The 25,461-nt window shown below is 53.2% G+C and overlaps 1 protein-coding gene across 24 annotated transcripts in view; it reads left to right on the top strand.

Moving 5' to 3' along the window:
• TENM4 (teneurin transmembrane protein 4) overlaps positions 1 to 25,461 on the top strand; it is a 1,939,017-nt gene that overhangs the window by 1,853,506 nt on the left and 60,050 nt on the right. For all 24 annotated transcript variants that reach the window (XM_089331772.1, XM_089331875.1, XM_070076074.2 and 21 more), the window contains 5 exons: positions 8,926 to 9,045; positions 13,641 to 13,902; positions 17,127 to 17,394; positions 20,957 to 21,100; positions 23,647 to 23,896. In XM_089331772.1, coding sequence (XP_089187898.1) covers positions 8,926 to 9,045; positions 13,641 to 13,902; positions 17,127 to 17,394; positions 20,957 to 21,100; positions 23,647 to 23,896 — 1,044 coding nt within the window. The remainder of the gene's footprint in view (positions 1 to 8,925; positions 9,046 to 13,640; positions 13,903 to 17,126; positions 17,395 to 20,956; positions 21,101 to 23,646; positions 23,897 to 25,461) is intronic.

The raw sequence follows: 25,461 nt of genomic DNA, 5'->3' as shown, positions 1-25,461 counted from the left end.
AATGATGAATTACCCGAAGGAAGATGGAAGAAGGCAAGGATCCTGCTTCCGCCAGAATGTCAGCCGTCATATATTATTCATGCCGGCGCTCTGAAAGCCCCCCCCCCCACCACGCTGAAGTGAACGTGTATGATGATGAAGCAGCGAGGTGCGCTCAATTCAGATGCAGGCAGCGGCGGCTCACATCATCCTGATGAGCAGCTAACAACTCCTCTGCCACTTGATCATCCCTTTATTGATTTCCAAAACGAGTTACCGTCTCTGTTTGCTTTGTAGCTTAAGCTGGTTCCTCCTAGCTGTCCATCACGGGAAGCCTCAGTGGAGGCTGCTACAGCAAAGCCAGAGCAACTCGGGGTGGCAAGGGGCAGGGCCTGGATCTGAATGCTGGGCAGGGGAGAGCAGCTGGCCTTGGACAGTGAGGCCCAGTTTCCCTCGCTGTGATGTGGGCCTGGTAATTCCTGCCTTGCCGGGTTGTTTGGGAGATGGAATGAGATAAAGTACCCAGAAGCCTGGTGGCTGGTACGTGGCACACCTTGGATGATAGCACTAGCATTGACCGGGAATGTTCTGTGTGTCAGGCGTTTTTTGATAATGCCTTCTGTGATTTGTAAGTACTAACAACTTTAAGTCTCCCACAGACTGTATGACGCAGGGAGTTGGCTACCTTTGTTTTATGGCTGTGAAAATTGAGATACAGAGAAGGAAAGTGACCTGGCCAAGATCATAGCACTTGTAAGTGGCAGAGCCAAAATCAGGAGCCACACCTCATGGCCTAGAGCCGTGTGCTGAGTCCTGTGCGTCCCCAGCTCAGCATCTTCGGCTCAGAAATCTATGCAGGGCGGTGCTTCTGACTCCCTACAACCCCAGCTGGCCCTCACTTTCTCTCTGTTCCTGTGCAACGTAATTTTTTAAAAACCAGTGTGCAGGGGCTAGTGCTGTGACATAGCAGGTAAAGTCGCCACCTGCCATGCTGGCATCCCATATGGGTACCGGTTTGTATCCCAGCTGCTCAACTTCTAATCTGGCTCCCTGCTATTTGCCTGGGAAAGCATCAGAAGATGGCCAAGTGTTTGGGCCCTTGCACCCACATGGGAGACCAGGATGGAGTTCCAGGCTCCTGGTTTCAGTCTAGCTCAGCCCTGGCTATTGTGGACATCTGGGGAGTGAACCAGCAGATGGAAGATCAATCAATCTCTTCCTCCCTCCCTCCCTCCCTCCCTCCCTCTCTCCCTCCCTCCCTCCCTCCCTTTCTCCCTCCCTGCCTCCCTCTACCTCTGTATAGCTCTGACTTTCAAATAAATAAATCTTTTTTTAAAAAAATATGCAATAAAGCTTGGGGCTGAAGGTCACCAGCCTCAGAATCAGGTGGCCGAGGATAGAAACCCAGCCCCACTGCTTGCTGGCTGTGTGACCTGAGACAGGTCTTAACCTCTCTGTGCCTTGCTTTCTCCCTCTACCATGTAAGGATAATAAGCCATTCCTCATGGAGATGTTGTGAGAACCGAACAAGGTCTGGAACAGCGATGTGTCAGGGCAGGAAGTGTCAGCGTCCATCATCACTAACAGCAGTAGTGTTATATCAGCAGTAGCAATGGTGTTAGTCTGTTGTATGCATCTTCATGCCACCGGGGCACAGGGTGGGGGCGGGGGGACTGGGGAGAAACCGGAGCATCAGCCTGCAGCATCTGTGTGGCTGTGCAGATGATGCAGGCACCCTAGCACCACAGGGGACAGAGGTGAATGGCCCTTTGCAGTCATCAGCTCCTTGTGGAAACTTCCAGGCCAGAGAGAACCCGTGGCTCTAGTAAGTCTAGGAAGCCATCAGATGAACCTTTACTGGTTTTGACCTAAGGCCATCGAAAGGCATACATAGTAAACATAGGAAGAGATTTGAAATAAGTTGTGAAGAACGACGCACAAAAAGTTGACTTTGAAATATGATTTTAGCACAGTTGGGTTTATTTTTCATACAAATCATTGACCATCCACATGCCAATATAACTCTGAAGCAAGGCAGTCTGCCAATGTGATCCATGAGATACACAAAGAAAATATTAGGGTTTGTATTTTCATCTTAAAAGAAAAAAAAAAAAGGTAGGGCAGTGGTTAAAATGCATTCTGTATCCGAGCCCCCGGGTTTGAGCCCCAGCCCCACTGCAGAGTCCGGCTTTCTGCTAATGCACATGTGTGGAGGCAGCAGCTGAGGGCTCCAGTTCTTGGGCCCTGTGGGACTCATGGGTTCCAGGCTCCTGGATTCCACCTAGCCCAGCCCCAGCTGTTGCAGGCATTTGGGGAGTGAACCAGGTGACAGGAAATCTTGCTTTCTGTTTCTGTCTGCCTGCCTATGTCTTCCTGTCTGCCCCTTTCTAATAAATAAATAAAAATATTTAGAATAAAAAAGCAAGGAAACGGTGTTTTGGGGCAGCTGGTTAGACTGCTGCTTGCTATGCCGGCCACATGTGGGAGGGCTGGTTCGTGTCCTGGCTACTCTCCTTCCATTCCAGCTCCCTCCTCATGTGCCTGCAAAGGCAGCAGGTGATGGCCCAGGAACACAGGCCCCTGCTACCCACATGGAAGGTTGGATGGAGTTCCTGGCTTCCGGCTTTAGCCTGGCCTAACCCTGGTTTTTGCAGCTATTTGAGGGGTGAACCAGAGGATGAAGGATCTCTCCCTCTCCCTCTCTCTCTCTCTCTTTCTCACTCTGCCTTCCAAATAAATAAATCTTTCAAAATACAATCAGAAAGCAAGAATGTGTGGTTCCTGCGGGGTATCAGATTTTTACTCATTTGCCCCTTCCATCCCTATGTTAGTTGGCCACAGGTGCGGACCAGCACACAAGGCTTCCGAGGGGGGTTGGGCCCCATTCCTCTGAGGGAGGACAGGGGGCTGTCAGTGGTTCGTTGCACTGCATTACACCATAGTTGGGGGAGGGGTGGAATCTCATCTTAATCAGACTCACTTGTAAAATGGCCAAGTGGCTTACCAAGATGCCTGCAGAATAACTCCAAGCAGAAGGTAATGCCAACCATGCAAGTGTAACTCAGCAAGAAAAGAGCGTGCCACTCCCGCTGCCGTCTTCCCCACCTCACGATGAGGTTGCCCAAAGAAGCTCCCCATATCTAACAGAAAGTTCCCAGGAGATTCAAAATGACCAGGAAGGCATCTGAAACATGAGTTCCTATCCATTGGACCTCGTACCAATGGTGCAGGATACTTTTCTAGCATTGACTAATGGAGGTCGCACATGTGTGCCACAAATGAAGGAAGGAATACAAGTGCATGGAAGGAGCCTGCGTGCAAACATTTGTGCTGCCGTTTTCAAGGCCCCTGCTGCACGGTGCATGTGCTGAATTTGGAGGCGACTTACACACTCTGGGATGATCAGTTAGGCAGGCATCTGTGTCAGGCAGCAGATGCCTTGAGAGGTGAAGTCACTGCCGGGTTCTCAAGGCTAAGAATGGGCACGTTCTGCATTCGAATCCTGGCTCCCCAACCTGGTCTGAGCTTTATTTTCTCACCTGTACCACTAGAAGTTTGAAAAAAAAAAAAACTGATGGGGACATTCTCTTTTGAGTCGGACAGTCAGGAACTAGAGAGTTCTCAGAAAAATGCATTTAGGTCTGAGATGTCCCACTGGAAAAGCTGATTGGAGACACCAAGCCAAAGCAAAGGACAGCAAGGGACTGGAGCCCTGGGAAGCCAGAGCCATGTGGAAAGGCCCAGCCCTTCCAACCATAGGCTCTCTAACCGTCTCCCTGTGAAGGTCAAATAGCTCTGTGTTCTCCCACAGCACCCTCACCTTAAGTAGCAGAAGCGCAGCAGCTCTGTATTCACTCAGTAAATAATCTTTCCAGACCCTACTCCATGCCCTGCCTTCCAGTTCTAGGGAAAACATCTGTTTGGGAGGAGCTCTGCTCCTTGGCCTGGTGAGAAATGACTTTGAACACAGCCCCACTCAGTGCTGGGAATATAGCAGTGAGAGACATGTCCTTGATCCCTGTCTCCAAGGAGCCCGTGGTCTGCTTTTGGGGGGAAAGATTGTCTCAAGTTCCTGAAGGGGCAGGAGTGGTGGACGCTGCTTAGGGACTGCTCCAGCTGGGTCCTGAAGAATGAGCAAGTGAACAAAATAAGTGGATGGACGGTGCCAGAGGGGGAGGACACTTCCAAGACGAGCATCAGCATCAAAGCACACTTAGTAGGGCTACGTGAGCTGGATTAGGAAGCAACACATTAAAACTTAGCAGTCTGAAATGCATGTGGGATTCTGTTTTATGCCGGGCTGGGAGAAACTTCAGCCTACATTTGGGAGATAAGAGAACGGAGGTTCAGAGAGATCAGGTGGCTCTCCAAGGCCCTACAGGCAATTCCAGGTGTCAGAGCTGGGACCAGAGCTCTTTCCCTGTCACCACCCCTTCTCCCTGAGTGATGAGGGATGCTGGTTTCTTACTGGCTTTATTCTTGGTCACGGCAGCTCTGTCTCTCCATCAGACTCCTCTCTCGATCCCATCCCTGGTCACTATATTCAGGAAGCCACGGGGCAGATTGTCCTGGCTGGCACCCGCAGTGGCTCCTCAGTTGGGCCCTGTGCATGTTGCTGGACTGACTCCGGTGTGTTTGCTGCCCGCCTTGGCCTGGCACAAGCGCTCCCTCCTGGCAGAGTTCACCCAGCCTAATTGCTTGTTTGTATCCCAGCTGCCTGACATATGCCAAGCCTGTGCATTGACTTTCTGGTGTCAGAGACAACTACACTAAGGCGTTTTGCTCTCATGAGCTCTGGCAAGTAACTAGGGACTGTACTTCATGCCTTTCCACGACCCCAGCGCCTCATACAGGGCCTGGCTCACAGTGGGTGCCCAGTTTTTTGTTAAAGTAAATTTTAGGAACTGTGTGGCTATGACACAGGACTTGGGTCAGGACTTGGGAGAACGAAGGCCAGCTTGACCGTCAGGGCAGCCCGTGACGTTCTTCATGGGATGACCATGAGCAAGTCTCTTCTCTCCGGGTTTCAGTGTCTGGATCATTTTTTCATTTAACACACCCTTGGGGAGGCAGCATCCACCCTTGCTCACGTGCTAGCGTGTGAGACAGCTTTGGAAATGTGCATTCGGTAATCATCTGACAGTCCTGGTCATGGAGGGTCAGAGGAGCCCAGAGCAGGAGGGGAATCACTGCGCCAGGAAAGGTTGATGTGATGACAGCCCTACTGAAATGATGGTGATGGCTCAGATGGAACTCTAGGCATGAGCAGAAAATAATAGCCCACAACTGCGTTACGCCAAGGCAGTGACCCAAGGAAAGCAAACTGCATCAAATACAAGACTGGTGGTAAGACGCAGGTGTGCGAGCTGGGCAGACGGGTTGGTGACAATGTGCACCCCTCGTCAGTGGTTTCTCACTAAGGTGGTCTCCCATTATAGAGCTCCCTGTTCAGAGCAGCAATGGTTTCTTAGCCATAACCACAGCCCTGAGCTAGAGCGTGACCCTTAGCATGGGGTCCGTGTTCCAGGGAATGTTCAGAAGCCAGCTCATACCAGCTCACAGGAACTGATAATTAAATGTGCAGCAGTTCTGTGAGCTTACTGTTAGAAAGAGCCTTTGCTCAAAATTGAATGCTACAAAATTATGTAGAAAACAAAGATAATAGTGATATTTTAACAGTGCGTCATTTCCTACAAATGTTCCTATGTTTTAGGATCATCCTGGCTGCTGACTTTCTGTTGTTATATGTCTGCAGGAAATGCTGCATAATGCTGTCCTACTGTGCACCTCTCCCGAGCTCTGCATTCAGGGGCATCTCATTGGTAGCTGGAAATTGGCTAGGATGAGAGTGTTTACACCACAGAAATGGGCAGATGCTGCATATTAAAGCTGGTTTCTTTCCTTTTCCTTTTTTTTTTTTTTTTTTTTTTTTGGAAAGTCAATTCTTAAACACTTACCAGTACCCACGAAGTGAATGGTTGAAGACGGTGAGCTTTGGGAACCCCAGGCCTTGTGTCTTTTATACCTGCCCAGGCGACAACATGTGGCAAGAGACACATTGCAGAGCCCTTCCCAGAGCTGACGGCCTCAGCTCCTTTGTTGTAGGGGAGATTTATATTAACCTGGGCTTGCTTGGCAACTGAAAATCATGGTCCAGTGGAAGGGGGGTGGGAGTGTTTTTCCCCAAGACTTAACTCTTACACCAATTGTCTGCTTTGGCAAGAGGCCTCTAGGGCCTACTGGGGGACAGGAAGTCAACATAATCTTCCCCAGAACCCAAAAGCAAGCCACAGGAGCCCGGGCTAAAATTACTTCTCCTCTGGCTTGCCTAACTGGAGGCTATTTGGGAGCCAAATGGTGCTGCTTTGACAGCTCCCAATTATCAGGAAATCCCCAAAGAGAGATCACTCAGAAGAGGCTGGCTGCCTGTGTGTGAGGGGCAGCCAGGGCAGCCCCGCGAAGGAACCGTTCCCCAGAGGGCCGGTTATCGTCCAGGCAGAATCCGGAGCTCTGGGGGCCAGGAGGAAGCTGGAGGGGAGCCAGCGCCAGCAGAGGAGGTCTGGTAGTCATTCTCCAGCAACAGGAAACTCAATTGTCCTCCATTAAAGAAAGCCTCTCCCGCTACCAGGGAACACAGTGGATAAAAATCAATTTTTCCCATTCGTCAAAAGAGAATTTCACATAAATATACTGGGAGACCTCGGAGCAGACCTGAAAGTCTTTGCTTCACCCGCCTATTTGCCACTTAATTGCATTTAGACCAAGGGCCTTGGAAGGAAACCACTGACTGAATTAGCATTAACCAGGTTGTGTGGAGTGAGGTGCGGTGGGGCGGGGGGCATCGTGGGCAGCCGCTCCTGTCCTCAGAAAGCACAGGCTGACACTGGTGAGACCAGCTGCTTACGAGCCTGGTGTTCATTGCTTTTCTCATCAAACAGAGAGAAGTTTATCACTGCAGGAAGGTAGAAACACAGACACCTAATAAAGCATCTAAGGGCTGATTTGAGATCTTCCTGAACAAATGCCCAGGGGTCTCTTTGCTAGGCCAGAAAAAAAGCCATCTGAACCCAGGTGAGGGGAGGAAGTTGGGTGGACAGCAGCACCTGCGTTTTTGCCTCAGATCTGTCTTGTCTAGGAGGACGTCTCCCCTGTGCCCTGATCACTTGGGACACTGATGCCACCAGCGAGCACCTTTATTTCTACCCCTTACCCGTGGGATACAGACTGATCTGGAGTTGGACCCAGAGTTGCAAGGCCTGGGGCCAGCACCTAGCTCTGCCACTGCCTTCCCGTGTAGCTTTGGGCAAATAATATAACTGTTTTGGACTGCAGACTTCTCTTCTATAAAATGAGGATAAGGCCAGCATTGTGGTGTCATGGGTTTAGCTGCCTCATGCTGTGCCGGCATCCCTTATGAGCACCAAATCAAGTCCCAGCTGCTCCCCTTCCTATCCAGCTCTCTGCTATGGCCTGGGAAAGCAGTAGAAGATGGCCCAAGTCCTTGGGCCCCTGCACCCACGTGGGAGACCCAGAAGAAGTTCCTGGCTCCTGTCTGGCCAAACCCTGGCCATTGCAGCCACTTGGGGAGTGAACCAGCAGATGGAAAATCTGTGTGTGTGTGTCTCTCCTCCTCTCTCTGCCTTTCAAACAAATAAATAAAATAAAATAGATAAATCTTTGAGAGAATAATGCAAAGGTTCTCATAACTCGGTGATTTTGCAGTCGAACTGCCATCTGCAGAGACTAGGACTGTGCAGAGTTGCCTTCAGAACCAGCCCAGGGAGAGAGGTGGCCACCCTCATGACTTGGTCTGGAACATAGCTCTTCATTTGTTTTCCACTAGGGGGTCCTCCATATCATGTCATCTGCTAAAGTTTCTCTTTCTGAAATATTTGAAAAACCACCATTCTAGATGGCTTTCCATTGTCCCACTTGGGTGCCCAGTCCCCCATTGTCTTAAATCAGTGACCTTGTAGTTATTAGGAATAGACCAGACACGGTGGAATGAAAACAAAAATAAAGAACTTGACCCTGCCCTCAGCGAGCCGGTGATCTAGTGAAAAGTCAAAGCGGTGTGGTTTGCGAGGTGTCGAGGCGTGGGGGTGTTTGTGCATGTGTCAGGTCTCGGGGGACAGAGAACCTGGTCCTGACAAGGGGCATCAGGAAAAGCTTCGGGCAGAGCTCTCGCTTGAAACTGGGTCTTGGAGGATGAGGCTGGGGCAGAGGTGGCGCAGGAACCACACTGTGGGCGAACAGAACAGTGCACTGGGGTTCTAAGCGACACTGCCCTGGTCAATTGGGGGAAAGCAGGTGGTTGTCGTCATGAGATCAAGGCGGAGTGGGAGGGGGGATATTGGGAATGGAGGCAGGTCCCACTGCTAAGGGACACCAACATCCGCCCTTCTCTGGTCTACTGCCACATGAAAGGGAGTCAGTCCCTTCTGTCCTGTTCATGTCACGGGTGCTCATTTCCACTGGGACCATTCATGACAGCGAGAGCTGCTGCCATTTTTGGAGTCTGTACCAGGATTAAAAAAAAAAAAAAAAAGTGTGGGGAGACTCCCAGAAATGCTACATACCTGCATGCGTTCCAAGAGCTAGGAAGGGACAGAGCTGGGATTTGAACCCAGGTCGCCTAGTTCCAAATCCACACATGTAGCTACTCTGCATGGCCCTCTGGGGTTGGCTTTATCTCCTTCGAACATACTGCGGTGTGGTAGCTGACGACGCCTTCCAGAGCAGGTCTCCCCAGGATGGCTTGATGCCTTGCATTGACAGGCTATGTTGAAAGGCTGCCGCTTCTCAGGAGTGAATGCCATGAGCCCCTGGGTGCTAGTCGTGTCTGTGCGCGACCAGTCTCCTGGCTTCTGACCTCTGGGGTCCCCTGCCGGCCAGGGCTCTGACCACGACAGCTGTATCCTGCTATTGTCTCTTCTCTCCCCGTAGGCACGCGTGTGTCATTCGTGGCCAAGTGATGACATCCGATGGGACGCCGCTGGTTGGTGTGAACGTCAGTTTCGTCACTAACCCTCTCTTCGGGTACACAATCAGCAGGCAAGACGGCAGGTAGGCGACCCCTGCTGGACCGGGAGCAGTGAAGGCCCTGTTCTTGCGAGTCTGGCCGCACAGCTGCTGCCGGGCTGGCAGCATGGGGAAAGGACGGCCCTTGGCTTCAGAGGGCATGAGCCGAAGTGCCCATGCCCAGGTTGCGTCCCCTTGTGTCTGGCTCTGGCTTGGGTCCTTTAGGCCACACAGGAAAGAGTTTCTTCTCATTTGGTTCCCACAGTGTTTGATACCTTGTCCCTGTCATCCTGTGCCCTGACTTCTGATGGAATCTACTTCCTGCACCCCAGATAGTTCTGGAAAACTCTGGAAGCCATTGGGGTGATGACAGAATTCCAGCCTTGGAATTCCTTCCAGAGCCATCAGTGGAATGGAGTGCAGCTTCCTTAGCAGCCCTGGCTCTGTCCTCACTGTTAGTCTCCTGTCCTTGCTTGAGAGGTCTCCCGGCCTAGCCAAGCCTCCGCTTGCCTGGCTGGTGAGTGGTCCTCCCACCCTCCAGCTCACAAACTGATGGTGCGAATCGGAGGACACGGTGGATGGGGAGGCACCTGGCACATAGTAGGCACTTAATAAATCTTCGTCCCCGGTCCCTGTCTGATTCATTGCTGTATTTCCAGCGTCTGCCATGTAGTAAGCACACAGGAAATACTAGCTGGTTTGCTAAAATTACAGATTGCTGACTGACAGAAGGTGATGGTGACAGGACCGGCAGTGAGGATATTTGGAGAAAAGGCAAGAAGAGGGAAAGTGGAATATTTAGGCTGTCGGTGGCGACAAGTCCTCTATTTTTAATGAAATCAGGTGGTAGCGGTCCATCTGGCTAAGTGTGGGCCCATAAGGGTGATTTTCACTCGGCGTTGGAAATGTGCTGCAGCCTGATTGATTTCAGCACCTCTTTAATCCAATATCAGACGTGAGCATGTCCCGGCCGAGGTGATAATGAAGTTGGGGCTCAGCTGTCTGTAGACACGTGTGCCTCTTAGGCTTGGCGAGCTTGGCGTGGGGAGCCCTCCCCCAACTCCACATGAATGGGAAGGGGCCCAGCTCGCAGACACCGTGGCCGGCCTGGCCCCAGCGGGCAGCAGCCCCTGCCTGCCCTAAACGCCTTCCAAGCCAGGACACCTCGTGCAGACTCCCGCTGCGGTGCGCAGGAATTCTCTTCATTAGGCTCTGTCCTCACTGCCTTCCTGCTCGCTCAGGGCTGCCAGCTCTGTGGACGCAGCAGCTGTGTGCATCCCAGGCAGCAGGTGGTCTGACCACCTTGTCACCTGCCGTGAAGCAGCTAAAAGAAGGGCGCCTTGGAGGACTGCTCTGTTTTTGCCAGGAAACTTGCCTGTCAATCAGTCCCCTCTCCCCCGGCTATACTCGGTTGGGGTCACCCATGAGCACCCCAGAGTCTGGCATGACGTTGCTCCCTGGCTCCTGCAGGCCTGCACTGCTCCTGTTTGTGCTCCCTCTGCAGTCTCCACTGCGCAGAGGTGGAGGGAAGCAAACGCCTGCACGGTTATTGCACCTCTCCTTACCTTGGAGCTTGAGCTTCAGATGGGTTCTCACCCGTGTGCCACAGGGCTTCACTGTGCTTCCCGACAGAGAGCCCGCGTGATGCCCTGGGCAGCCGTCAGCTGTTCTCCTCGTGTCGGACTCCCTCAGTTGAATGGGAACAGGAAGCCTCTTGCCCATTTCTTGCCCTTTCTCCCTTGAGCCACCTTCTTCCTTACCTCTCACACCCTGGAGGAACCCTAAGACAGGAGCTGGAGCCCCGAGGTGACAGTGTATGCCAGGGGACTGAGAGTCCAGGGACCATGTCTTACCTGTCTTTGTGCTTCCAGCTCCCTCAACCCTGCCACACACACACACACACACACACGCACATGCACATGCACACACGCGCACGCACATGCTGAAACACCAGACTGCAGGTCTTCACAGGTGCTCCTAAACAGAAAACAGTAGCAGAGCGCTTAGCCAAAGGGATCCTTTAAAATGATGGACAAGAAAGGTCACATAGAAAAACTAAAAGGAGAGCAGACGAGAGAAGCATTTCAGGCTCACGGAGTTGCAAAACAAGATTATACGGTGCGTGAGGCCCAGGGACTGTTGGGGCCCTGCGCCCCCATCTCCCCAGTGTTGCATCTGTCTAATTAATGGCGCTGCCAAGTGACCTGAGCAGCAGCCTCATTTTGAGAGGAGGACATGGAAGCTGGGACAGGTGACGTAACTTACCCGTAGAGTGAGTCGCTGGGCTCAGACAGGCCCTGAGCTGTCTGGGCTTCCTGTGGGAGTGAGGCCTCCCCTTGGGATCAGCTGCACATTCATGGCCACATCCAGGTTTCTCCTGCAGATGAGCAGGCCTGGCCCTGGCCCATTACACTCAGCTCTTGGCAAGACCGGCTGCTCCCAACTTGCTGGCAGCCTTGAGACTTTGTCTTTTCATGCTGTCGTCCCTGCCTCCCTCCCCACACCCGCCCTCCCAGGAAGGCAGCGGGTAAGTCTGGCCAAAATTCTATCTGATGGGTAAAAATGTTCTGTCAAAGCACAGATGCTACCCAGTTTTGTGACAGAGAAGTTGTGAGCTGGGTGTTTCCCCAAAACCGTGGATGCACTCCCGGGGCGCCACAACCCAAAATCTTGATCCAAAAGAAATGCTTTCTCTGGTGTTGCTCTGTCATATCGTGTGGAGGAATGGCGGCACCTGACTTCCTCTACCCAAGTATGGACCCCAAAGGGATGAGTGAGAAGTCTGGATTCAGAGCCGGGGACCCAGGTCTGGGGGTGCCAAGAGCACGATTTGGTGTTAGAACAGAAGGGTCGAATGTTACATCTTTGTAGCTTCTAGGAAGAGGCCAGAGTAACCTGGAGCTATGGGCCCAATCCTACAGGTGGATTTATCATGCTACAGGGGAGGCCCGGCACTGGGGTCTCTCAAACCAGCTGCACGGGTGAGCATTGGATTGATTTGCAAAAACAGCCAAAGGAAGAAAGGATTTAGAATGTTCAGTGGACACTGTGTTTAGAAGTGGTCAACAGTGTCGCTCATGCGTTCCTTCTGTCGACTTTCAACCATCAGGCACTGGGCTGGTTCCTAGAACGTCAGAGGAATTGATGTCCCTGGGCCAGACAGCTAAACAAGCAATTGCAGCCTTCGATGTGGGCTCCACAGAGCAGCACACGTTGGGCAGGGGGACCTAGAGAGGGAGCATGAAGTCAGACTTTGTAAGACTATGTTGAGGAGGTGTCCAAAAAAGCAAGATGACGACGGGATTTGAAGATGCCCCCTAAAAGTAATAGCTAATAGCGCTGCCTCAAAACACCTGGAGCTAGGGAGTGGCAGGTGGCCAGGATCGCCATTTCCGAATCCCAGAAGAACAGTCATTGAAAGTCACCCACAGGCCCAGGGACTAAGGAACCAGAAGGAGGGGGACCCAGTCTCAGGTGAAAATGGGGCCCCCTGATGGTGACTGTGGAGCAGGGACAGCCAAGTGTTATAGCAGGTAGAGCTGCTGCCTCAGTGCCAGCATCCTATATGGGCACCACAATCCAGCTCTCTGCTGTGGCCTGGGAAAGCAGTAGAAGATGGCCCAAGTCCTTAGGTCCCTGCACCAGTGTGGAAGACCCAGAAGAAGCTCCTGGCTCCTGGCTTGGGATCGGCCCAGCTCCAGCCGTTGCAGCCATTTGGGGAGTGAACCAGCGGATGGAAGACCTCTCTCTATCTCTGCCTCTGTCTCTCTATAATTCTGCCTTTCAAATAAATAGAGAGGGAGAGGGAGAGGCCCAGGGGGCAGTCAGTGAGGCCAAGGAGAGGCCAGGAGAGCATCCTGAGTAGACCCACTGGGTGGGGCATGAGGAGCAAAGGTCCCCCGGGGCCAGGCGGGCAGCTCACTGCCCAGAGCTGCTTCCCGTCCCCAGGTGGGAGGCTGGAACTCAATCCTGCCATCCCCCTTCCACTTGTAAGATGCCGTGACCCCAGTCGAACCCACTCTAAGCTGCCTCTCTGTTTTGTAACTACAAAGATTTTTGTTGAGTGACGTATGACAGTCAGGGCTCAAGTCGCTACAGAGTCCTCGGATCTTAGTGAATGAAGGATAATCTGTGTGAACCTTGGCGTTTACAGCTGAGAACAGCGAGGAGCAGAGAGGCCCAGTGGCTCACCCACAGTCACACAGCAGTACAGAGCAGAGCCAGGACTGGGACTGGGCTAGGGGTCAGGGCTTCTTCTACGTTATCCCACCCACTGGTAACCTCAGCGTGAGCTCCGAAGGAGGTAAAGGGCTCTGAGGACAGGAGCTTCGGTGCAGCGAGCTTGTCGGCTGGCCGCTGCCCTGGAAAACGGCGCTCTGTAGCAGTGGTTATTTTGGTTTCAGCAAATTCTCCGTGGTGAATCATATTACAAAAAAAAAGAAAGAAAATGCTTTCTGGAGTCACTGTCACTATTTGTAGCTGCAGTGAAGTCTTTGGGTGCCAGGATGTCGCTTACCAAATGCTCAGGCCCTTTGGTGTAATTTTCTCTCCTCCACCTCCTCCTCCTCCCTCCTGTTCCTGCTTTCCTGACCGCCCCCCCACCCCACCCCTTACCGACCCCCCACCCACCCACCCAACAGCTTTGACCTGGTCACCAACGGCGGCATCTCCACCGTGCTGCGCTTCGAGCGCGCGCCTTTCATCACCCAGGAGCACACCCTCTGGCTGCCCTGGGATCGCTTCTTCGTCATGGAAACCATCACCATGCGGCACGAGGAGAATGAGATTCCCAGCTGCGACCTGAGCAGCTTCGCCCGCCCCAACCCCGTCGTCTCCCCCTCCCCACTGACGTCCTTCGCCAGCTCCTGTGCAGAGAAAGGCCCCATCGTGCCGGAAATCCAGGTACCCAGCTCCCCCAGCGCACATCAGCAGGCTTCCCTTTCATCTGCGGGGCAGAGCAGGTCCTCAGAGACGGTGGAAAGAGAGAACGCGAGGTGGGCATTGGGCGCAGGGCGTAAGATGCTGCCTGGGACACCGCAGCCCATATCGGAGTGCCTGGGTCGCAGTCCCGGCTCCACTCCCAGTTCCAGCCCCCTGCTACCGCATGCCCTGGGATGCAGCAGGTGATGGCCCAAGTACTTGGGTCCCTGACACCCGTGTGGGAGACCTGGATGGAGTTCCCGGCTCCTGACTTTGACCTGGCACAGCCCTGGCTATTGCAGACATTTGAGGAGTGAAACAGTGGGTAGGAGATTCTCTTTCTCCCTCTCCCCCCTCCCCTCCGCCTCTTTTCTTCTTCTCTCCCTCTACCCTCCCCTCCTCCCTCCTTCTTTCTCTCTGTCTCTCGCTCGCTCTCCCTTCAAATAAATAAGATAAACAAATAAAAACTTAGACAGAGGCCTTACTCTTGGGCCTGGGGCCTGCACTGTCAGCACACCATGTGGAATCCAGCTGTCAAACCCCACAGCGGGCCACCCATCTTACAGAAAGCACAGGGCGCCTCACTCAGCCTGGCACACTCTCCCTTGTGCACTCTGCCACCCAGTACCCTCCACCGTCCCTTTCCCCAGCACCCACGGTCCCCGTCCTCATGCTTTCTGTAAAACAACATCTATGGTGATAGATTCTACTGAGAGGAATCAGCCAGAGGATCCCCAACAGTGAGCACTGTAACGAAGATTAAATGAGAAAAAAAAACGTATCCAAGGTTCTTAGCACAGTGTCTGGCACCTAGTAAGTGCTCAATAAATTTTAGCTATCATGATTATTGAGATTATTTAACACACAGCTTTTATGCCAGTTAAAGATTGCTTTGGCTCAAATCTATACACGCAAGTGCTTTCCTTAATTATCATTAAAGAGAAGCAATCAGGGAAAAATACATGTTAATCTGATGGAAATCAAGATAGATTCTCCGCTCACAAAGCTGTGCTGAGCTGAATCTCCTCGGCCCGCCCCAGTCAGATTTCTGAGGGCAGAAACAAAAGCTGAAGAAGAGAGAGGTCAGTGCTACAGCCCGGAAGCAGGCCAGCTGGGCCGTCCCCTGCCTAAGAAGCACCGGCGCCCTGTACACGTCCCTGCTGCCAAGCGGGGAGTCGTACGGTCCCGTGTGCATATTTCACGGCTGGCTGAGCAAACACATCTCTCCACCTGGGCCCCGCCCACGTGAAGGAAGTGCAATCATTCTGCAGTTCTCACTGCACTCCCTGGGTGAAAGCTCATCCCCTCCCAGAGACGCGGTGCCTGCCTCCGGTCTGCGGCACGGGGGTGACCTTGTGTATGAAACAATTGTCAGTAGACGCGGAGCTGGCTGGGGAGAAGAGATCTGCAGCTCACCTTGACTGCTCCAGCCAGACATTTCTCCCCCCAGCAGCAAGGACTTCTGGACACAGTTTGCACCCTTTCTAGTGCTCCCTGAGCAGGGGGTCTGCACGTCCACCTGGGGCATGCGCCTTGCTTGTTATCCCTTCCATGATGTGTGTGAACACAAACCCTGGGCTTCTCCCAGTCAGCCGCTGCATGCACCAAGGGAGGTGCAACTCAAAGGGCCCATTAGCAAAGGCAGGTGTCAGTGAGGACGTCTGTCCTGCCTGCGGCTGGCCAGGGCAAAGCGCCTGCTTTGCTTGATGCCTGTAAAGCATAATTTAGGGAGATTGTGCTGAGTTACGGAGGTTGGGCACGAGAGTTCACGGCCTTCCAGGCAGCTCCTCTGTGAACACGAGGGAAGCATGGATTTGTTAGCCTCCATTGCTTGAATGTCCCTTTCTTGAAGTGGAGCTCAGAGCAGCAAGCTAGGAAAACTTCCCAGCTTCGGCTGTGGGCCCTGGCACCCTGGCATTTCTAGAACAGAGCCCATGGCACAGAGCACCTGCTGTGCTGCCCTCCCCACTTCCCAGTTCCAGTGACATGGCCCAGGCCTGAGCCCTCCCTACCCAGTGTGCACAGCACACGTGGCCTCTGCCTCCTCCCCTAGGGATGGCCTGGGGCCTCAGCTGCAGGTTGTGGCCAGGCTGTGCTCCTAGCTGTGCACATTTGTTTGTTGGGCCAGCATCTCGTGGCCTGTTGACCTTCCTGGCAAGCAAAGCCATCTGCAAGAGGCCTGAGTTCTGGAAAGTTCTGAGAGAGAAGCCAGTCTTGCTTAGTCAGCCACCTGTCAATGCTGGTCTAAGAACAGGGTCTTTCTCCCTGGTGCCCCCATACCCTTAACTCCATTTTCCCTTGCTGTGACTGAACACCTGAGGCCAAGTATCTTTATAGAGAAAAGAGGTTTGTTTGGCTCCCAGTTCTGGGGCTTTGACAGCTGCTTCTGGCACTGCCTCAGCTCCTGTGGGGGTCACATGGAGATGGCATCATGGTGGGAGCACTGGTGGGTGGGGAGACCACGTGGTAAGACCGGAAGTCAGACTTCTTCTTTAACCAGCCTTCTTGCAGGAACTAGCCTAACTTAATCCCTTCCAAGGGCAGCACCCATTGATCCCATTACCTGCCCCCCAGCCCAGGCCCCAGTGGTCCCACACCAGCTGCCAGCACACTGAGGACAAAGCTGCTGGCACATGACCCCCTGGGGGACAGACCACAGCCACGCCCCAGCACCCCTGCTCCCAGCGCCATCATCACACCTCCTGACACCTGCATGCTGGGCACGTTATACACGGGTCCTTCCTCAGGCCACACTCAGCCTGGGAGGGAACTCAGACTTCATGCTTCCCTGAGCTTTCTAGGGTGACACTGGTCAGGAAGCAGAGACGCCATGATGCTCAGTGCTCCATCGTGTGCGCTGCTGTCAGTCGTGCAAGACGTGAGCACCATCACCCATGCCGTACAGAGGAAGAGATGGGCTCTGTGGGGAGGGGCGCCCCACACCGGGTGACAGCATGGGAGAGCTCCCCCAACCACTGCAGCCAGGTCCTCAGGCCTCTCTCTGCCTCTCCGTTCCCCCTTCTCCATCCCCACACTTCTCTCCCTCCGCCTGCACCCTGCATCCTCCACTGCCCTCCCTCATCTCTCCTTTCTCCTCCTCTCCCCGTCTGCTGCCTCCACTGCCTGGTGAACACCAGAGTCTGGGGGGCCGTGGCCGTCTGCCCTGCACCCGATGACCACGGCTCGCTGTGCTCTGCCCTCTACAGGCACTGCAGGAGGAAATCGCCATCTCTGGCTGCAAGATGAGGCTGAGCTACCTGAGCAGCCGCACGGCTGGCTACAAGTCCGTTCTGAGGATCAGCCTCACCCACCCCACCATCCCCTTCAACCTCATGAAGGTGCACCTCATGGTGGCAGTGGAGGGCCGGCTCTTCAGGAAGTGGTTTGCTGCCGCCCCTGACCTGTCCTACTATTTCATCTGGGACAAGACAGACGTCTACAACCAGAAGGTGTTTGGGCTCTCTGAAGCCTTCGGTAAGTGCCCTTTGCCACGGGACTCAGCACTCTCCTTGGAGGAAGAGGAGCACTTGGCGGGGAGCTGTTTGTGCACTGCCCTGCTTGCTTCCTCCTCCCTTCCGCTTCACACATCAAAAAGACCTGATGAGGCTTGGCTGGCCTTAAAGACCTCCTAGTGGCCACGATAACCTAATAGAATGTACTGAAAGACTCGAATGTGGAGGGCTCGACCATTAAAAGAGAGAGATTTACAAACACAAAACCAGTGGTGAGTGTCTGGCACAATGGTTAAGCCACTGCTTCGGACCCCACACCCCATATGGGAGTGCCTGAGTTGGTGTCCTGGCTCCACTCGGCATTCTAGCTTCCTGCAAATGCACACCCTAGGAGCCAGTAGGTGATGGCTCAAGGACTTGGGTACCCACATGGAAGACCTAGATGGAATTCCTGGCTCCTAGCTTTGGGCATTTGGGGAGTGAACCAGCGGATGGGGGAGTGCTTGCGCTTTTGCTCCCTCTCCCTCTCCTTCTTCTTCTTCTTCTTTCTCTGTGTAACTCTAGATTTCAAATAAATAAGTAATTCTTTAAAAAATATTTATTTATCTCAAAGGCAGAGTTACGCAGAGGCAGAGAGAGAGAGAGAGTGCACGCGCACGCACGAGAGAGAGGTCTTCCATCCACTGATTTACTCTGCAGATGGCCGCAACAGCCAGAGCTGGGCCCATCCAAAGCCAGGAGCTTCTCCAGATCTCCCACGTGGGTGCAGGGGCCCAAGGACTTAAGTCGTCCTCCGCTGCTTTCCTAGGCACATTAGCAGGGAGCTAGATCATAAGTAAAGCAGCCAGGACTCAAATCAGCGCCCATATGGGATATCAGAACTGCAGGCGGCAGTTTTACCCACTGCGCCACAGTTCCTGCTCCTCAAAATTAAAATTGAAAAAAACAAACCAACCCTCTAAAAGCCCTGTGGTGATATGTGATGGGCTAACAGACATCAGGTGCCACTGAGTAGAGCCACGTGGACACTGCCTGCCCACTCCACGGCCCTCCTGCCTGAACTGCCCATCAGAATAGAGGAGCTTCTTTGGTTTCCTGGAGGTGCTAGATAAGACTCTTGTTTGATGAGAAATGCCTTTGGCCTCTTGCCCTTGCTTCCAGAGAGCTGCCTCTTTGTTGTTGCTGCTGCTGTCTTCTTTAAAGAGTCGGCGCAAGTTGGTCAGAGCCGCTCCTGGAGGTTCAGCTTCCCTGGGACCTTGGGCCTCCAGGGGCTGGCCAGGCTCCTCTCAGCTTCCCAATTAGAGCAGGGTCCCAGGAGGGGCTCCGAGCTGGGCTGTCAGCAGTCCTCACCTCCGCAGGCTGAGTCCACCAAGCCTTTGAGAGCCACTGCCCGGCACACCCCTGCTCATCTGGAACCCTACTCCACTTTCATTCCATTGGAGATTCAGCAAGGGCAGAAGGAGGAAGCAGGAAAGTAAGGTTGTGTTCAGAAAGGAGAGGGGACAGAGGGAGAGAGGATAGAGCAGGCAACAAGAGAGTGCCCCTTGAGCACCTGCTGTGGGCAGTGTGTGCCCCTGTTCATTAGTATCTCAGTGACCCCTTACAAGTACCCCGCAAGTCCAAAATCACCTTCCCTAAGATCTGCAGGAGGAACTGAACTTATCCTGAATCTTCCCTGCCAATTTGCATCCCACCCACCAAGCCCCAAACCCCCACCAAGCACACAATGGGAAGGGAGATGCCATCTCTCACTATTGATGATCCCTTCAGTAGATCAAGCCATTTCTCTCGCCTCTTCTGAATGGAAAAACTGTATAAGCTCTTCAGATGAAATAAGCAAACTGAGTGTCTACCAGTCAGTTATAAAGGGGAGAGGGGCCAGTGGTTGACAGACACCACTTGGAATGTCTGCATCTCCGATCAGAGTGCCTGGTTCATATCCCAGCTCAGCCTCCGGTTCCAGCTTCCTGTGAATGCACATCAGGGAGATAGCAGATGCTGGCTCAAGTATTTGAGTCCTGGACACCCTTGTGAGAGACCCAGATTGAGTTCCAGACTCCTGAATTTGGCCTGACTCAGCCCTGGCTGTTGGAAGCATTTGGGAAGTGAACCAGCAAACTGAAGATTCATATTCATTCATTCATTCATTCATTCTCTCTTTTTCTCTCTCTCTCACACACTTTCTCTCTTCCCCCTTTCCTCCCTCCCTTTCAAATAAGTTAATTAATTTTAAGAATTTTTCAGTAAAAGTACCCCAACTGAACTCCATTTCCATATATCCACTGTAAATGCTAGTAGATATCTTCTTTATTAAAATATCATGTCAGGGCTGGAGCTGTGGTGTAGTGGGTAAAGCCGCCACCTGCAGTGCTGGCATCCCATATGGGCACCAGTTCTGAGTCCCAGCTGCTCCACTTCCACTCCAGCTCTCTGCTATGGCCTGGGAAAGCAGTGGAAGATGGCCCAAGTTCTGGGGCCCCTGCACCCATGTGGGAGACCTGGAGGAAGCTCCTGGCTCCTAGCTTCAAATAGGCATGGCTCTGGCCATTGCGGCCATTTGGGGAATGAACCAACAGATGGAAGACCTCTCTCTGCCTCTGCCTCTGTCTCTCTGTAACTTCCTTTAAAAATAAATTCTTTTTAAAAAAATACCATGTCTATTAGTAAAAAGTTGAGAAATAAAAATAGAAAGAAGCCATACTCCATACTATAAACAATATAACTCCTTGTTAACATTTTAATCTTTTCCTTAAATGTGTATTTTTCCTTTTAATGTAGATAGATACTGTATATAACGAGTCTTCTCACCTGAGTACTATTCCATCTGCACTTCCCATATCATCACAACCACTAGGCCCACTGGCTGGGTAACATTCCTTGGTTGACTCAGCCTCTCGCCCCTTTGGACCTTTAGATTACTTCTTTAAAAAAAAAAAGATTTATTTATTTATTTGAAAGGCAGAGTTACAGAGAGCCAGAAGCAGAGGCAGAGGCAGAGAGAGAGGTCTTCCATCTGCTGGTTCACTCCCCAGATGGCCACAATGACCAGAACTGGGTCAATCCAAAGCCAGGAGCCAGGAGCTTCTTCTGGGTCTCCCACGTGGGTGCTGGGTCCCAGGGACTTGGGCCATCTTCCATGCTTTCCCAGGTGCATTAGCAGGGAGCTGAATTAGAAGTAGAACAGCTGGGACCTGAACCAGCGCCTATATGGGATGCCAGTGCCATAGGCAGTGGCTTTACCTGCTACACCACAGCACTGGCCCTCGATAACTTCTGATTTCCCACTATTATAAATAGCACTGCAGTGAGCAGTTTTGCACATAAAGTATTTTCTGGACTTAAGATGATTCCCCTGAATCAGTTCACATGGGTCCTTGTGGAGTGTCAGGCCCCAGGCTGGGCTTTTCCCAGCAGTGTCCCCTTGGGCTTCATTAAGGTCTGGCGTCCCTGGGCTAACGCTGCACGTGGTTCTGGGTCCTATGTAGATAAAGGATCCTTTGTCCCCTTCTGCAAAAGATAAGCAGGTCTGAAGCCAGCAGGAGGCTTTGCTGACCTGTGCCTTCTGCTCCTTCTGTGACCGTCAGTTTCCGTGGGCTATGAGTATGAATCCTGCCCGGACCTGATCCTGTGGGAAAAAAGAACAGCAGTGCTGCAGGGCTATGAAATCGACGCATCCAAGCTGGGAGGCTGGAGCCTGGACAAGCATCACGCACTCAACATCCAAAGCGGTGAGTCGCCTCGAGGAATTCCCTGAGCCGGCCGGGCTGTGACCTGACCTCGGGTCCCTTGGCCCTGCCAGGCAAACATGCACTCTGTGTTGTAGGTAGGCTCCTGTGCAGTCAGGTCATCAGGAGGCCCAAACTTTGCTTGGGTACCTGCTGCAAGCCTGCCACTCTGCCAGGCACTGGGCATGCACCCACAACAGGCGCAAGACTTGATCGCATAAGCACTCGCCAGGCAGCTCCGCTGCAGTGCCATGGTCCATGCTGGCACTGAGCAGGCACAGGATACCATGGACACATGGGAGAGGAGTGGCTCACTCAGCACTCCGGCTCATCAGGCGTCCTTTGCAGAGAACCCTTGCTAGGGGCTCTCAAAGGACTGTCGGAGTAGCCCTGGGTGTTGGGGAGGGAGAGCATGCTAGGCAGACAATGCAGGGTGTGCCCAAGTGCTAACACCCAGAAGAAAAGAAATTGGAGAGAAGGGTCATCATGGGTTGGGCTGTAGGTGAGATGACAAGAAAAGCCTGTGCCAACGTTGGGGCTTGAGCAGCTGGATATAGGCTAAGACCATGCGGCCTCACCTTCATCCAGAGGCCAAGGTCAAGCTTCTGGCAGGGGACGCATGTGAATGACACGCTCTGATGTGTATTTCAGGAAACTCCTCTGGCTGTGTACAGGGGTGGGGCAAGCAAATGAGCACGATGTCACACAGCTCCTGCCTGATCTGAAAATGCAGCGAACACCTCCCAGGGCCACAGCATGCTTTGTGAGGGAAATTGACAAAGTCTGAGCTTTACACTGGAATAAAGATGTGTCACTAGCTAAGGTAGTCTTTAGGAAAAACAGAGAGAGTCACCAGCTAGTAAGATATCTTCCCAAACCATAATATCCAAAACTGCATTGCTGGCACAGACACAGGTTCACAGAGTCAGTGGGAGCCAGGACAGGGAGTTCAGAAATTAACCTGGGAGTCAAAATTAAAACTAGGTGAGGCCGTGCATGTCAGAAAAGTTGAAGTAAGAGAACTACCCACAGTTCAAGTTTTTGTTTCCCACCCACCTGCGAGTCTGGAGGTGGATAGATACCCAAAGGGCTTAGGCTCTTCCTCCCATCTCCTCGCTCTGCTCAGACTGTCACTGCCAAGGTGACCAGGTTGGCTCCAGGCAGCAAATCCACTTTCCAGTCCACAAGAAGGAGGAGAAGGACACAGGGCAAGCCCCTTTCATTGCAAGGACACCTCCTGGCGGGTGCCCACTCCACCAATACCTAGCACGCCCTTGGCAGGAAGTCGGTCATGGCTGGAGCTGCCCATGCGCAGGGGTTGATGGTCTGCCCCAGGTCGCGGGATCCCGGCTGAGTGTCAAGGGCTCCGTAACTGCAGCAAGAGGAGATGTCACTGAGCTAGAGAGTTTCTCTGCCACAGGCCGTGCTTGCACAGGAGCCGGTTGTAGAACTGTACTGCCTCACCCATCAGTGGCGAGTGGATGGGTGTTTTAGAAATGGGCAATGGGAAAACTGGCTCATCACATGGAGAAAAATGAAAGACGTCCCCACTTCACGCTGCTTACCAAATAAACAGAGATGTTTTTCTTAAACATCTCAAGGTGAAAGATGCTTCAGAATTAACGAAAGGCCATATAGGAGTTGAAAAGCTCCAGAAACGATTTCCTAGAACCTCCAAAAGCACAAACCTTAAAATGGAAAAGTCCTTTATTAGAATTAAAACCATCCCTCCAGTAAAGGATAGCTTTGAGGATAGTGCCAGGTGACGTCTTGGGAAGAGGCTCTGTGACCCAGAAAAACCCAGCACACTCGGGTTTCAGCAGGGAAGGCAGGAGGCTGTGGCAAAGCACGGGAGGGAGAGGCCGAGCTGCACTTCAGTGCAGAGTAGGTACAGAAGGAAGCTTACAAGTGTCTGAGTGAACCCCTGTTTCTGTGGGTGGGGACGCTGGGGCCCGTGGGCAATCAGGAGACCCGGGCGAGACCTGGGATTCAGCTACTCCATAGCGAAACCAGGAAAACAGCCAAGTGTCTCAGCTGTCCCTTGGTGAGCAGAAATCTGAGCGTCCCTCGGTCATTTCCATATCTGCTCTGTGTCATGTCCTACAGTGGGCACTGGGGATACAGCGATGAAAGGGACGTGGTCCGATGTTGATTGAAAGGGGAGAGAAGCTGAGGGTATAGCTCAGGGGTAGAGCATTTGACTGAGAGGGGAGGGAGTGAGGAAGTGCAGCGCAGAGTGCACGTGATGACGGAGTCTGGACCAGAGGTGCGCACAGCCTGTCGGAATGGTCCACAGCTGGGCTGTAGACAACTTCCACTTAGCATCAGTGTGGCCTGCCCTCCCGCTGCCATGGGATGGTCATGGGGCTCATCTGGCAGAGGTGTGCTGGGAACTCTTCAGGACACGCCGAGGGTCACCATGGGAGGAGGGTGAGTCTGGACATGGTAGACAGTGATCCTGCAAAATCAAGCTGCCTCTGGGATTGTCCATGGGAAAAGAGAGCTGCTGCCCACCCCTGGGTGATTCTGTCCTTCCGTCCTGGGCCCAGGCATCCTGCACAAAGGCAATGGGGAGAACCAGTTCGTGTCCCAGCAGCCGCCCGTCATCGGGAGCATCATGGGCAACGGGCGCCGGAGAAGCATCTCCTGCCCCAGCTGCAATGGCCTTGCGGACGGCAACAAGCTCCTGGCCCCCGTGGCCCTCACCTGTGGCTCCGACGGGAGCCTCTATGTGGGCGATTTCAACTACATCCGCAGGATCTTCCCTTCCGGAAATGTCACCAACATCCTGGAGCTGAGGTAAGCAAGCGACGCCTTCCTCGCGGTCCCTGACCACGTCCCTTCGCTGGCCTAGGGAAGTCCTCTGTGAGACTCAGGGTCCTTTCACTGCCCAGCCCAAGCAGGTGCTGCGTCCCCACCCCCACCTCCACCCCGTGCACTGCAGGGAAGGCAGCTGCTCCTGGGACACGGGCGCGGCCTTGGCACCCACTGCTGGCGGCTGAGAAGTAGACTCCTGGGAAGCCACAGAATCTCCTTTTTTTTTTTTTTCCTAACACGAATTAGTTGCATGCATCTTCTTATAGGACAACAGACAAGCCCCAAGGCAGCCTCCCCAAACTTGGTCCTGAGACTTAGCATTCACCAGCATTAGGAGTCCTTCCCACCAACTGACCAACCCCCAGATAAGGCCAAGAGACTAAGTCCGGGCAGTGGCCCTCTGCTCTCCTAAGGCAGTGCTTACTCCGTCATCCTGATGGACAGTGGCCAAGCACGGCCACACTTAGAGCTCGGAGAGGCCGTGGCTTGCTGGCTTTTTCTCCACAAGCCTGGTGCTTTTAGAACCCAAGCATCAGTACAGGGTGGGCCCTGGGGCTACAGAGAAACCACGCCCCCAGAGACAGGGGAACGCAGTGCTCCCGTTCAGGAGAAAGTACTCCAAGGACTCTCACCAGCCCTTAGGAAGGGATTGGCCTCTCTCCCGCGCTGGGGTTCAAGCAGAGAAGGACCAGCGTGGGAGCTGGAAAGCCCTCGCCCAGAGCCGGCAGGGGCGAGGCAAGTGGCCTGTGCGGAGCTGCCACCAGGTGCCAAGTGTAACAGCTCTGTGAGGTGTTCATGGTCAGCACCGTTTTGCTACCTGAGAAAGGAGAGGTCAGTCAGCTTTAAAGAATGGCCCAGAATGGCAGGTCTAAGCCTGGAACGCCATTAACAGAGCTGTGCCTCGCTGAAGAATTGTCGCTTGGCCCGTCTTGACTTCATGCCTACCAAGTTATCCCCAGTTAAAGGAGCCCCATGCCACAGTAGCGCATGCGTGAGAGGAGGGCGGGGCTGGCTGGCTGCGCGGGAGCCGTCACCGCCCTCGTCACCTGGATCCTTGCAGCACAGCGCCGAGTGAGAACAGCTCAGCAGCTGTGGTCTCACCGGGAGCTGGATCCCAGATGAACGGCAAGGTGGGCCACCAGCGGAAGCCCCTCTGCCTTTCTTCTGTCCGTTACGAGTTTGATCGGCAGACACTTCTGTCACAGAGAGGCAGCCCTGGCGTGAATGCGCATAGGGAGGAGCCATGGACTAGGAGCAGAAACGCTGTGTAACTCTGCATAAACCGTTTAACCTCTCTGGGCCTCCCTTTGCAGACGTTGCAAGTAAGAAATCCCATTTTCCCTGCCTCCCTGCCACAGCTGTTAGGAAGGGAGACAGTAGATAGAGAATGGGAGAGTATATGAAATTTGGGAAGAAAATGCCTACATCCACATATTAGCATTTTAACCTCTCTTTCCCATACCCTCTCTCTAATTACAGTCGCTCTCCAGTGCTGTGTCCCAGCATGATGAGGTCCTTGGTGGGCTCCCCAGTGTTGGTAGCTCCTC

Source organism: Oryctolagus cuniculus, chromosome 1, assembly GCF_051225735.1.
Source record: "Oryctolagus cuniculus isolate XC-2025 breed Fujian yellow rabbit chromosome 1, ASM5122573v1, whole genome shotgun sequence".
In the NCBI taxonomy this organism is placed as follows: Eukaryota; Metazoa; Chordata; class Mammalia; order Lagomorpha; family Leporidae; genus Oryctolagus; species Oryctolagus cuniculus.
This window is presented reverse-complemented; position numbering and strand designations above follow the sequence as displayed.